Raw genomic sequence first — 13,113 nt, forward strand, 5'->3', positions numbered from 1 at the left:
TAAACCTCTTCGTTTCTATAGCACGTTTTCTTACAAAGAGTGTAGCTTAAAGTAATTTACAAAAAATTAAAAAGAGAACGTTACAAGAAAAAAAAAACAAAACTACAAATTAAAGATTAGGTAAGAATGATAATGAATACGTAACAAAGAAAAACATATTACATGTTGCAAGTCGTTTTGGAGAAAGGCGTCCCGAATTGGAATAACTTCGTCTGACTGCGTTTCGTCCTCCACGCCGCCGAGAGCTGTGGTGGTGCGCTCCCCAAATGGCAGGAGTTCGTTTTGGCCGCAGCTCACCTTCATGCGCATGCGTTTTGAACTGCCCCTCGTTTCTGCTGGCGCACGTGGAACAAGCGGAGTGGTGTTATGGCAGAGTCGAGCGGATTTCATTTGGACCGAACACAGGTGAGTAATGTGGTGGTATTTTTCGTAGACATTCTTGAGTTATTCTGTCGGTCTAATTCAAGACCGTTTTCATCCGGTATCTTCGTGTTAACCCCTCCAGGGCGAGTTCCTAGCGCTACCTCAGAAGGCTGGCATGGTGGGTCACCGTGTGGAGCTCACCTCCACAGGCTTGGCATGATTCGCGGGAAGAACAGGTTGCCCCTCAGACCGGCAATGAGCTTCAGTCCTTGTAGGTTAGTCTTGTAAGAGACCCGAGCTCGAGGCTGTCTGTGTCCGTCCGGCTTATAAATGCAGTAGTGGAGCGGGTTGGATGATGGATGGATGGATGGATGGATGTGGAGGAAGACGTCGAAGCCTTTACAGCAGGAGCGGGCAGAGTCGGTACAGGAGGGCCGTAGTGGCTGCAGGTTTCTATTCCAACCCCAGTTTCTTAAAGATAGATAGATACTTTAATAATCCCCAAGGGGAAATTCAGCAGAAAGAGAAGTCAATTATTGCCCCAGCTCCACGTTTGAATGCTTCATTTTGGTTGTCCAGCTTGTTGTGATACGCCAGCCTTTATCACTTCATTTAGTCTTAAAACAGCTGAATTATCTCGGTTATCAATGGCCGCTTTTCAGCCATAAGATGCACGTTACAAAGCAACCAGCTGTCCTCCTTTAATTTGTATCTATTTACACACCAGTGTGTACTCCTTGATGGTGAGGACTGAGAATGAATTCCTGTGTTTCAATCTACCCTTGGAAATAAAAAGAATGGCCTGACATGTCAAATGAAAACATTAAGTCATCAAACCACATCACACCTGTTATTGGCAAGGATTGCTGATAGACAGATTGATGTGAAAGGCGCTATATAATAGATATATAAATAAGGCACTATATAATAGATATATAAATAAGGCACTATATAATAGATAGATAGATGTGAAAGGCACTATATAATAGATAGATAGATACTTTATTAATCCCAAAGGGAAATTCACATACTGTAGCAGCAGCATACTGATAAAGACCAATATTAAGTTAAGGAGTAATAAAAATGCAGGCATAACAGACAATAACTTTGTATTATGTTAATGTTTACTCCCACCGGGTGGAACTGAAGAGTCACATAGTGTGTGGTCTCCTCAGTCTGTCAGTGGAGCAGGATGGTGACAGCAGTCTGTCTGTCGCTGAAGCTGCTCCTCTGTCTGGAGATGATCCAGCTGCACTCCCAGATATTTAAAGGTCTGCACCCTCTGCACAGTCACCTCTGATGATCACGGGGTCCATGAGGGGCCTGGTCCTCCTAAAATCCACCACCAGCTCCTTGGTTTTGCTGATGTTCAGGTGTAGGTGGTTTGAGTCGCACCATTTAACAAAGTCCTTGATTAGCTTCCTGTACTCCTTCTCCTGCCCACTTCTGATGCAGCCCACCATAGCAGTGTCGTCAGCGAACTATTCCACGTGGCAGGACTCTGAGTTGTATTGGAAGTCTGATTTGTGTTGGCTGAACAGGACCAGTGAAAGTCCAGTCCCCTGCGGCGCTCCTGTGCTGCTGACCACAATGTCAGACCTGCAGTTCCCAAGACGCACACCACACGACACACCACTTAGATTGGGACCCCAGTGCAGCGGGTGGGTGACATCTCAGCACCATGCTGGAACAGTTTTGGAGGTTGGCCTTCTTGAAGTCCGCAGTCCCCTCTCTGTCTCTTGCCTGGTGCACTTCGAGAGATGGGTTTGCCAAGAATCATGGGGTGCTGGGTGGCCTTGAGCAAATTTTCTGTGGGGAGAAAATGCAACAAAACTCATAAAACACATGCTTTTTTTTTTTTTTTTTAAACCTAAAACATTGTGGAATAGAAACTTCTGGAAAAGTCCGGGAGTATCAAAAGCAAAACACCATCCCATAATGCAGCACTTTGCAATTGAACAGCTGCTTCTCCCTCTCTTTGATTGGTCAACAGTCCTGTCTTCAATTCAAAGGTAGCCTTGAAATCACCAAAGCATCAAACTCTTGTTATTTCTTCTATTTTCCTCAATTTGTAGCATTTCCAATTTTCTAAGGTCAGATCCTGTTTCTTTTCCCATTATTTTGTACTCTTTCACTTAAACAAGTGTGATTTTGTTGGCAGGTCACAAAGGCGGTGAAGGCCCTTTTTGCCTACCTGAAGAGTGTTTCAGCATCGAAGGCGAAGCTCTTAGAGGAACATCAGGTGATCTCTCTTATCATCACTCTTTGGAAGATCCCACCCAATGAGCAATCCATCAAAATGTGAGTGAGCACTAAACATCTGTGGTTTGACCCCACAGTTTGGTGGTGGTCTTCTGTGAAGATAAGGCATCTTTCTGTTGGGTTTTTGTTGCCCCTGACTTGCGCTAGTTTACACGGTGGCTCAATGAAGATCGCGTTCTACTGAATCATAACTGTAGCATTCACACTATAATCAGTCGCATCTATTTTCCACATCCCAGCATGCCCTGCAGATGGCCAGTGCTACTTTCTCTGCCATCTGATTCAGCAGTCTTTCGAACTTTCTAGATGCAAACAGGCCATTCAGCCCAACAGAGCTCGCCAGTCCTGTCCACTTATTTCTTCCCAAAACCATCAAGTCGAGTTTTGAGTCCTCCTGCCCACCACACTACCTGGTCGCTTATTCCAAGTGTCTTATCGTTCTTTGTGTAAAGTAAAACTTTCTAATGTTTGTACGAGATTTCCCCTTAACAAGTTTCCAACTGTGTTTTTGATGAACTCGTTTTAAAATACAAGTCTCGGTCCACTGCTTTAATTCCCGTTGTCATTTTGCACACTTCAGTCATGTCACCTCTTAATCTTCTTTTCTTTTGCTTAACTCTTTTAGGGTTATTTATTTATTTTTTGTTTCTTTATTCCCAGGTCTGAATATTTTCCCTAAAACTAGCATTTTTTTTAAAAAAAGAACACAAAGCAATTGTTTAACATATCAAATTTACTTTTGACAGATGTTACTGTCTAGCACTGGGGTCCTCAATCGCAGTCCTGGGGGGCCGCAGTGGCTGCAGGCTTTTCTTCTAACCCAGTTGCTTAATTAGAAAGCAATTCTTGCCAATAATTTAATTTCTTCACTTGTTGGTGCTTTAACTCTGCCATGTCGGCTCATTCTCATATCCTAGATTTTCGTCCTCTTTCTAAGGATATCATCCAAATGATTTGAAGGCTAAAATGGAGGAGTAATTCTCAGTCCTTCCCGTTTTTCTCTTCACAGTATTTAATTAAACCCAATAGAGGATGATAAATACACACAGGAATAAATGGTAAAAAGCTAAATGGAGAAATGCTGGTCTCATTTGTCATTTGCTTCTTATTGCTAATAAGGGCTGATTAAAAACCACGAGTACAGCTGTTCAAGACTAAAATAAGCAATACGGGTTCATAATCTTAACAAGCGAGACCACTAAAGTGACGCAGAAGTGTCACTTGAGCAATAAGAGCTTCTTATTAAGCAACTGGGTTGGAACAAAAACCTCCAGCCACTGCGGCTAGCATGTTGTATACTGTTGTATAATACGTGACCATCATCATCAGGTCCTTCCATGAAAACCCTAAATACAAAGAGGACTGTTTCATTTATGTTAGGTAGATTACCCAGAGGGGACTGGGCGGTCTCGTGGTCTGGAACCCTTACAGATTTTATTTTTTTCTCCAGCCTTTGGAGTTTTTTTTTGTTTTTTCTGTCCACCCTGGCCATCGGACCTTACTCTTATTCTATGTTAATTAATGTTGACTTATGTTTATTTTTTATTGTGTCTTCTATTTCTCTATTCATTTTGTAAAGCACGTTGAGCTACATTTTTTTGTATGAATATGTGCTATATAAATAAATGTTGATTGATTGATTGATACTATGATTTCACATGCATGTTGCACAGCAAAGTCTGATGTCGCTCAAAGCAGCCAATTGCAGTCATTGCCACATTGCACTCCTTACAATACGCGTTGCTTTGGCGCCTCCTTTTCAATTGTCTGTTGCTCCACTTTCTCACATATATTGTTAGTGGGTACTGTAGAGAGACAAGTCACCCATTTGACATCGTGCCATGCCACTGCCACCAAGTTTTCTGCCCGCATGAAAACCGTATTGTCACCTCTTTTCCTCTTCAGCCTGTCTGGCTTCAACTGTGAAGGCCTGTGTCTCCTGTTCACCCTCTCTGTGCCACAAGCTTTAGTTCTCCTGCTCTGTAGCTCCATCAGCAATTCTGGGCTTGTATAAAAATTGTCCCCTGTTGACCCAAATGTTCATAGCCCTGAAGCAGCTCCAGCACAACCGTTCTTTCTTTGATGGGAAATACTTTCCTGTATAGGTGATTACTTTCAGGCAGAAACATGTGTTTGCTTCTGCCAGTACAAAATCCATTATGCCATACTTTGTGGGTGGGCTTGTCTGGCATACAGTGGAACCTCGGTTCACGACCATAATTCGTTCCAAAACTCTGGTTGTAAACTGATTTGGTCGTGAACCAAACCAATTTCCACCATAGGATTGTATGTAAATACAGTTAATCCGTTCCAGACCGTACGAACTGTATGTAAATATAGATTTTTAAGTTTTTAAGCACAAATATAGTTAATAATACCATAGAATGCACAGCGTAATAGTAAACTAAATGTAAAAACATTGACTAACACTGAGAAAACCTTGAACAACAGAGAAAACTAACACTGCAAGAGTTCGCGCTATAGCGCTACGAACAGCTTGCTAAAAACACTTTATTTTAATGAGTTTTAAGCGCAGGGAAAAAAACGAGCATTTGAAAAATCCGTAATTTAATAAACCACCAAGAGGAGTAACATTGCCACAATGCACGCTACGAACCGATCGCTGTAAACAGAAGTGGAAACAAAAACACGCCTTTTCTACCGTATGCGTCCTGATCTCGCTCGCTCTCTGTCTCTTTCGTGTGTGTCAGTTTTTCACGAGCCTGGAATGCTTGTGTGTGCCTCTGTCTAGCGCGCCTGTGTGTGTGTGTGTGTGTGTGTGTGTGTGTCGCTCTCTCTCGCGCGCCTGTGTGTGTGTGTGTCGCTCTCTCGCTCGCACGCTCGCTCACTGCACAGGGAGAGACTGAACACGTACAAACCTAAAGGGAAACTGGCTTGTTCGTATACCCAGTGTGTGTGTTTGTGAACCGAGGCAAAAGTTTGGTTATCTTTTTGGTCGTAAACTGATTTGTACGTGTTCCAAGATGTTTGTGAACCAAGGTTCCACTGTATTTTGAATAGTTAGGACAATCAAGCTTCTTTGTAAAGTTTTGCAGTCCGTTGTTCACATCTAAATGAAGAATATGTTGAAAATGAAAATACATAAAGCACGATTCTATAGTGAACACAATCTGACGGCACGTTACAGATACAGATATATAACACAATGGTACTTATGCACCCTACTACTAAAGATGTTCAAAATTAAAATTTCATATAGAGAGCAACATCCCAAGGCCCTTGCCGCCTGCAGGCCCATAGTATATCAGTTGACGTGCCTTTTACAGTTGGATCATCAGCAGGGTGGCTGTAGGACTTGAACCAGCAGCCTCAGGGTTTAGAGGCCCCAGTGCCTTGTCTTCCATAACCCACTTGTCCTTTATGTGTCTGCATTTTCCAAAATAATGATTTGCAAACCAGCAAATGCTATCTGAAGCTTAAAAAGCTTTAAACATTGAAAATGCTAATAACTCCAGTGAATAAAATGAGCTCTAGGCACTAAGATGGCAAGAATGTCGGGCCCACAGGGTGGAGGACACCTAAAACTGTACAACAATCTGGACCGCTCAAGGTTGAGAGTAGTAATTTGGAAATTGTATCAGGAGGTGTGCTTCTTAAATTAATTAGGCTGAAATATACAAAAATTGGGGCCTCATGTATAAAACTGTGATTGGATTCCATACTGAAATTTTGCTTACACTAGAAAGGCAAATATAGGATACACACCCCCCCTAAAAAAAATCTAATTTAGAAAACTGTACGTACCCCACATCCCATACCAAGTTCCTTAATAAATCTCAACTCAACTTAAAACTACAGTAATCCCTCGCTATATCGCGCTTTGACTTTTGCGGTTTCGCTCTATCGCGGATTTTATATGAAAGCATAATTAAATATATAACGCGGATTTTTCGCTGCTTTGCGGGTTCTGTGGACAATGTGTCTTTACTTCCTGTACATGCTTCCTCAGTTGATTTCATACAAGGGACGCTATTGGCGGATGACTGAGAAGCTAACCAATCAGAGCACGCAGTTAAGTTCTCCTGACTGAGAAGCTAACCATTCAGAGCACGCAGTTAAGTTCCTGCCTGCTGAATGCGGTGTTAACCAGGAAGTCTCGTCTCGCTCATTCAGCATCAACGTGTTTCGCTGTGTAAAGAGTTGTGCTCTTTTGTGTTTATCTTTGTGCGTAGTCAAGCCCTTCATTATGGCTCCAAAACGATCTGCTACTGCTTCAGGGGCCGTGAACGGAAGATGTTAACGATTGCCGAAAAGGTAAACGTTTTGGATTTGTTGAAGGCTACGATTCTTTTTATTTAAAAAGTAGGAAAGGAATATAAGATCTACGGCCGCAGTGTCCTTTTAACCAGGGTGCAAAACGAGTTGTAAGTGGATGTAATAAGGCAGTAGTCTGGATGGAATCTGCTTTAGGGATTTGGATTGAAGAAGAACAACGGGTGCTACACAGTCACCTGAAGAGACTGCTTTTTGAAGAGTTGTAACGCTCTCCTTTGTTGTGCAGTAAAATAAAACTCATTGTTATCGGACAAGTCATCGTGTCATTGTTGGTGAGTAACCATAATTAATTTTCTACTTACAGTACTTAGTACATGTATGTACGTTTAGTGTCACTGGACACACATTTTACTGTATACAATTTTTCTTGTATTGTACATATTTATTGCTTGTGGCCTGTCTATCGTAATGGCTGTAACATATGTGATATCGGAGGCACTCGATATCTTTAAAATAATATTTAGGTTTTACTGTATATAAACAGTGTGTTTATATACATAATTTCAATGAATCTTACCTAATATCTAAGGGAATACAAAGGGATTATGCTGTATAACTCTGCGGGGAATATTTATAAACAGTGTGGGAGAGTTTATAAGGGCTTAAAATATATAAAAATAACCATAGAAACATATGGTTTCTACTTCGCAGATTTTCACCTATCGCGGGGGGGTCTGGAACGCAACCCCCGCAATCGAGGAGGGATTACTGTACTTGTGTGTGTGTGCACAGTCTCACTTAATTTCGTTAATTTTAGTTAATTAAGCTTTTCTTAATTTTATTATTCTGTTGTTTTGTTTTGCACAAACGTGAAGTAGGCCAGTTTTTCATTTCACTACACGTTATACCTTTATAACTGTGTGTGTGACAAATAAAACTCAAATGTTCAAAAAACATGCTCTTGGCCACTCTCGCCAACTATAGGAAAACCTTGTACGTCACATCTTGCAAGTTTTCAGCAAATTGAGAAAAAGCTGTCGTCCCTATGATTAGCAATCTGTAGATTTCATTTTTCCCTGAGCTTCACGTACACTATTGTTTTTTTTCCAGGAATCAACAACAACTGCCACTTAAATCGTGCAGTGGGAGCATTTAAATCATGTGACCGTAATCGGATATTTTAATTGGTCGGCAGTCTTTCCTCATTGGTCAGTGGAGTTGAGAGTTTCTCCTATTGTGCTAAGACCGGAATGACGACATATTTGGCCATCAACTCTACCTTATAACACCAGGAAAGACCTGGTAACTCCAAAAACTAAAAATAAAAACAAAAAACAACAAACTCAATTTTGGATGGAAAAAAATTAAAAGGCAGTTACCATGTGTTTCCATTGCACGCGAGCAGTCCACAAAAAAACAGGATTTCTGCATGTCAACACCCATTTTGAATAGATAGATAGCTACTTTATTAATCCCAAGGGGAAATTCACATAATCCAGCAGCAATATACTGATACATAAAAAAAAACCAATATTAAATTAAAGAGTAATAAAAATGCATGTAAAAGCAGACAATAACTTTGAGTAATGTTAGCATTTACTCCCCTGGGTGGAATTGAAGAGTCGCATAGTGTGGGGGTTCACACTTTAATGATGAAATATTCACAATTTACTAATTGTATAAATGTGGCCATGTTCCAGAGTAACGCCATTACTTTTGAACCATGGGACAACACAGAAGACAAACCAGTAAAATGAGCATTTGGTGAATTACCGACTTTGGTGGTTTTTAAGGGAGTGGCCAGCCCACCATTCAATGCACTGTGTTACTAATTCCTCAAATAAAGGAGATGTATTCGTTTTTTTTTTTTTAATTAGAAAGATTTAGATGAAAACGGGCCAATCAGACCCAGGTTTGCTTCCTGGGTCCTCCCTGCATGGAGTTTGCATGTTCTCCCCGTATCTGCGTGGGGTTTCCTCCCACAGTCCAAAGACATGCAGGTCAGGTGGATTGGTGATTCTAAATTGTCCCTATTGTGTGCTTGGTGTGTGGGTGGGTCCTGTGGTGGGTTTGTGCCCTGTGTTGACTGGGATTGGCTCCAGCAGACTCCCGTGACCCTGTAGTTGGGATATAACGGGTTGGATAATGGATGGACAGGCCATTCAGCCCAAACAAAGCTCGTCAGGCCCATCCACTTAATTCGTCCTAAATAACATTAAGATTTTTAAGGCCACAGTTAATGTAAATTTGTAAATCAGTGAATTAAGTGCACAGTAACGCAGCAGTAGCACCGCTGCCTTGTTCTGAGGAGTTCAGGGTTGCGTCACGGATGCTCCCTGCATGGAATTTGCATGAGTCCCCGTGGGTTTGCTTTGTTTTCCTTGCACAGCCCAAAGACATGCAGGTTAGGTGAACTAGTGATGCTAAATTGTCCCCTGATATGTGCGTGAGAGAGAGTGTGTGTGTGAGAGAGAGTGTGTGCTCACCCCGTGCTGGGCTGGTGCCTTGTAAAGTCCTGTCTGCACCTGATGCAAGTTAGAGGACGGCTGTATCAACAAATGTTATAATCCACTTACCCTTAAAACAGACAAATCATTTGTACACCTTCATTCACAAATTAATTCAATGTTTCAGATTTAGCTTGAGAGAGTTTTGGTTTAAACACCAGTTGTGTTCAGTATTTTCCACTTGTACATAGGGCTGTGCGATATGACCAAAATCTTATATCCCGATATTTCATTTCATATCCCGATATCACGATATAGTACATTTTCTTTGTATTCAGTGAATAGTTTATATAATCACCACTCCTTTTTTTTTCATTTAAATTAAAAAAATCAAAAATGAGAAGTACTCAACTTGTAATTATTTCTGTTCTTTTATTTAGAACATTTGAGCACATGTTTGACTTAGAATGTAAACATAAAATGTTAATGTATCAAATATAAAACACAAATTACTAAAGGCCCAATATAAAATACTGCTATATAAAATGCCTGACATAAACAAAATGTGAACTGTAGCAGCAATAACTCTCACAACATATATTAAATATAAAAGGATCAAAGCACTAACAACTAAACTATATAAGGCCAATAAACCCTTTAAACAAAATAAATACAAGTCTAACATTAACTGTCAAAACCAAATGTAAACATTGTACTTCAAACTGTAGCAGCAATAAGGCTTACGACAAAAATATATTAAATATATTGTGAACGCTGGCCCCGGCACAGACAGGCGGACAACATATTTTGCACCCACACACTGTTTATTTACAATACTATTTACAGTTTTGCTCACGTGCACCCCCAGTGCCTTCTTGCACCGATTTCCCCAATGTCCAGGCCCACAGTCTCTTGTGCCTTCCTGGCCGCCTCCTGTCCTCTCTCAAGCTTCGCCAACACTGCCTCCCGACGTCCACCAATGACTGGAGGGAGGCGGCCCCTTTATGGGGAGCCGGATGGGCTCCAGCTGCTTCCCGCACTTAACGGTGGCCACACCCTGTGTGGCGGAAGTGCCGGCTGCGCACCCGGAAGCCGTCCGTGTCTCCCCGATCATCTTCCCCCCGGCCCGTCCTGGTGTGGCGGAAGTGCCGGGCTCCCGGGACAATTAGGCACTGGGGCGCCGCCTGGCGGTGGCCACGGGTCCCTACAGGGCTGGGCTTCAAAGCCCCCTACCCGAGGCTCCCAACAGAACCAGGGCGGACGCCTCGCGGTCTGGAGGAGGCACAAGCCCTCCTCACGTCCTCCTGGGCGTCCCGGCCGGGCTCCAGCCCCAGCCGGGGACCACAATATAAATAAAAGAAATTTCCAGGTTTGCATTTTAGCATTATATGAAAATAACAGTAAAGACAATTCAAACAAAAATAAATACAGGCCTGTCATATACATTTAGTGTATAAAATTTGTGTAAAAAATTCAAATTCCTCTCTGCGTAAAAAAAATGTAAGATACATATATTTATCGGTTACACTTTAAGGCAGAAGTAACATTTTTTAGGCTACATTCTAGTAAAATGTTAATTTGCACATCGTAGTGTGGCAAATCTCCGTTAACGAGTTACAGCTGATCGCCCGTGCGTGGGACTGGACGGCGCTAACGTGTTGATGCCGTCCAGCCCCAAGCACGGGGCGATCCGCGGTAACTCGTTAACGGAGATTTGCCGTGTAATGCAGTTGTGGCGTAAACGTAATTTTAACAAGATTAACGCTGACAGCAAACGCTGCAGGGAAAATTATGCCTTAAGCAAATTGTTTTGGTAGCAATTAATCTTCCAAGCTTTTAACATGCTCGTTTAAATAGTACCTTTACAACTGTAATATCCTACGTGGCCTGCTATTGTTTATTCTTACTGAAATATGATTTTGCATTTAGACACTCACCAATGGCTAGGTGGAGACGGTGACCAAAACACTGTAAGCGTGTCCACTCATTCAGCTGAAGTGCAAGGATGTTGTTTGCAGCATTATCCGTAGTGACACACACTAGACGATCCTCATGCAGTCCCCACGACTCAAGAGCTTCCCTGAGGCCTCTGGCTATCATTTCTCCTGTATGATCATCAGGAAAATAACTTGTCTGCAAACATCGACTGTAGAGTGTCCAGTCTCGGATGAAATGCACTGTCAAGCTCATATAAGGATGCGCAGCGGCTCGTCCACATATCCGTTGTTGCAGCGTAGTATGCAGCGTTGTGGACTTCATCCTCTACTTTGGCCCTACACACGTAATATAAACGAGGCAACTCAACTTGTGTGAAATGTTTTCGGCCGGGAATTATGTACCTGGAGTCGAGCAGTTTTATTAATGCGCGAAACCCCTCTTTCTCAACGGTGTAAAAGGGGACCATATCTTTGCACATGTAAGTTGTAATGGCCGCTGTTATGTCCTTCCATCTTCGCGAGTCTTTCTTATAAGCCGTCCCATGGGCAAAAGCCTGTTCTAAGGTTTGAGTCCGTGATGTATTTTGAGCACCTGACGGCTCTTTTTTGCCTCTCAGTTGTAAACTCTCTGCATGCTCGCCACGTGCTTTTTGCGGAGGTGGTAGAAGAGGTTTGTCGTGTTGGAGTCTGTGGTAGCGATCGGTTTGCAGCATAATTTGCACAGTACCGTTTTCTGGCCCGTGTCAGACTCTTCAAATCCAAACCATCTCCATACTACAGAGGTAGCCCCTCGTTTAGGAACAAGGTCCTTCTGTGTGGAGCTACCTGGTGTTGCCTCGTCTTCATCAGCCATGCTAGTGTGTCTGCATCCACGTGGTGGCCATCAAAACAATGAAAAAAATATTGCCGTAAACAGTTTATTTTGCGACACCACGAAACAAACAATAGTGTAATGTGCAGCGATAGACGTTTTCATATCGTCATCCGATATATATTGTTATATCGAACAGCCCTATTTGTACACGTCCGATTGGCACTTCTTTTAGCGAATCAGATCCACAGTAGTCAGCAGGGAGTGTGGCTGTGGCTCATGGCTACCTGTACAGACCACTGCGTGAGGGTCTGAGCAAATCTCCATCACCCATTATACGTACCCCTGTTGTAACAAACCAATGACAGTTGTCCCGTTGATGAACCAAATAAATAAAAGAAAACGCTCCAACTTTCAGATCAGTTAGCGAATCTACTCGCGGAGAATCTACTCGTAGAAGTTCTCCCACGGATAATTCGGAGCTTGATTTTACCGTATAATTTCCTGTATTTTATAATATCGGTCGTATAAGTCGAATGTGGAAAACTCCTGCTATTGGTATAAGAGATTACGATATGCTAACGCCCCACCTGAAAGAGTAACCACGGAGCACACGGCCTTTTTTTAACCTATGTATTGTGACTACGTGACCACACGGTAATACCCGGACTATTCTGAAGTGACATTTGCACTGTTTTGTGTGTTTTGTATCTCACACCCTTATATACCTTTTATCGTAAGATCATCCCTCATCTATGATGGAGCGTTTGAGCAGAAGAAAATACAACGCTGGTTTTAAATTAAAAGTCGTTGAAGTGGCGAAAGAAATTGGTAAGTGCGCTGGTACAACAAAATTTGATGCGTCTGAGAAACTGGTGCGTGATTAGAGGAGGCAAGAAGATGGAAAGTGTCGAATTTTTGAATGGGCGTACAAGTCGGGGGTCTGATTTTATGATCGATTTTTCGGGTTTCAAGACCCAACTTATACACGAGTATCTACGGTAAATAAGTCACACCTGAATGTTTACACTGTGTGTACATTTTTGTCAAATTTAAA

General features: G+C 42.2%; 1 protein-coding gene across 1 annotated transcript in view; it reads left to right on the forward strand.

Annotated features, from left to right (window-relative positions):
* The first annotated feature begins 291 nt into the window (after nucleotides 1–291).
* rsl1d1 (ribosomal L1 domain containing 1) overlaps nucleotides 292–13,113 on the forward strand; it is a 50,438-nt gene continuing 37,616 nt past the window's right edge. Inside the window, exons 1-2 of the mRNA XM_039774946.1 lie at nucleotides 292–405; nucleotides 2,525–2,664. Coding sequence (XP_039630880.1) covers nucleotides 367–405; nucleotides 2,525–2,664 — 179 coding nt within the window. The 5' untranslated portion in view covers nucleotides 292–366. The remainder of the gene's footprint in view (nucleotides 406–2,524; nucleotides 2,665–13,113) is intronic.

This window comes from Polypterus senegalus, chromosome 13 (assembly GCF_016835505.1).
Source record: "Polypterus senegalus isolate Bchr_013 chromosome 13, ASM1683550v1, whole genome shotgun sequence".
Taxonomy (NCBI): domain Eukaryota; kingdom Metazoa; phylum Chordata; class Cladistia; order Polypteriformes; family Polypteridae; genus Polypterus; species Polypterus senegalus.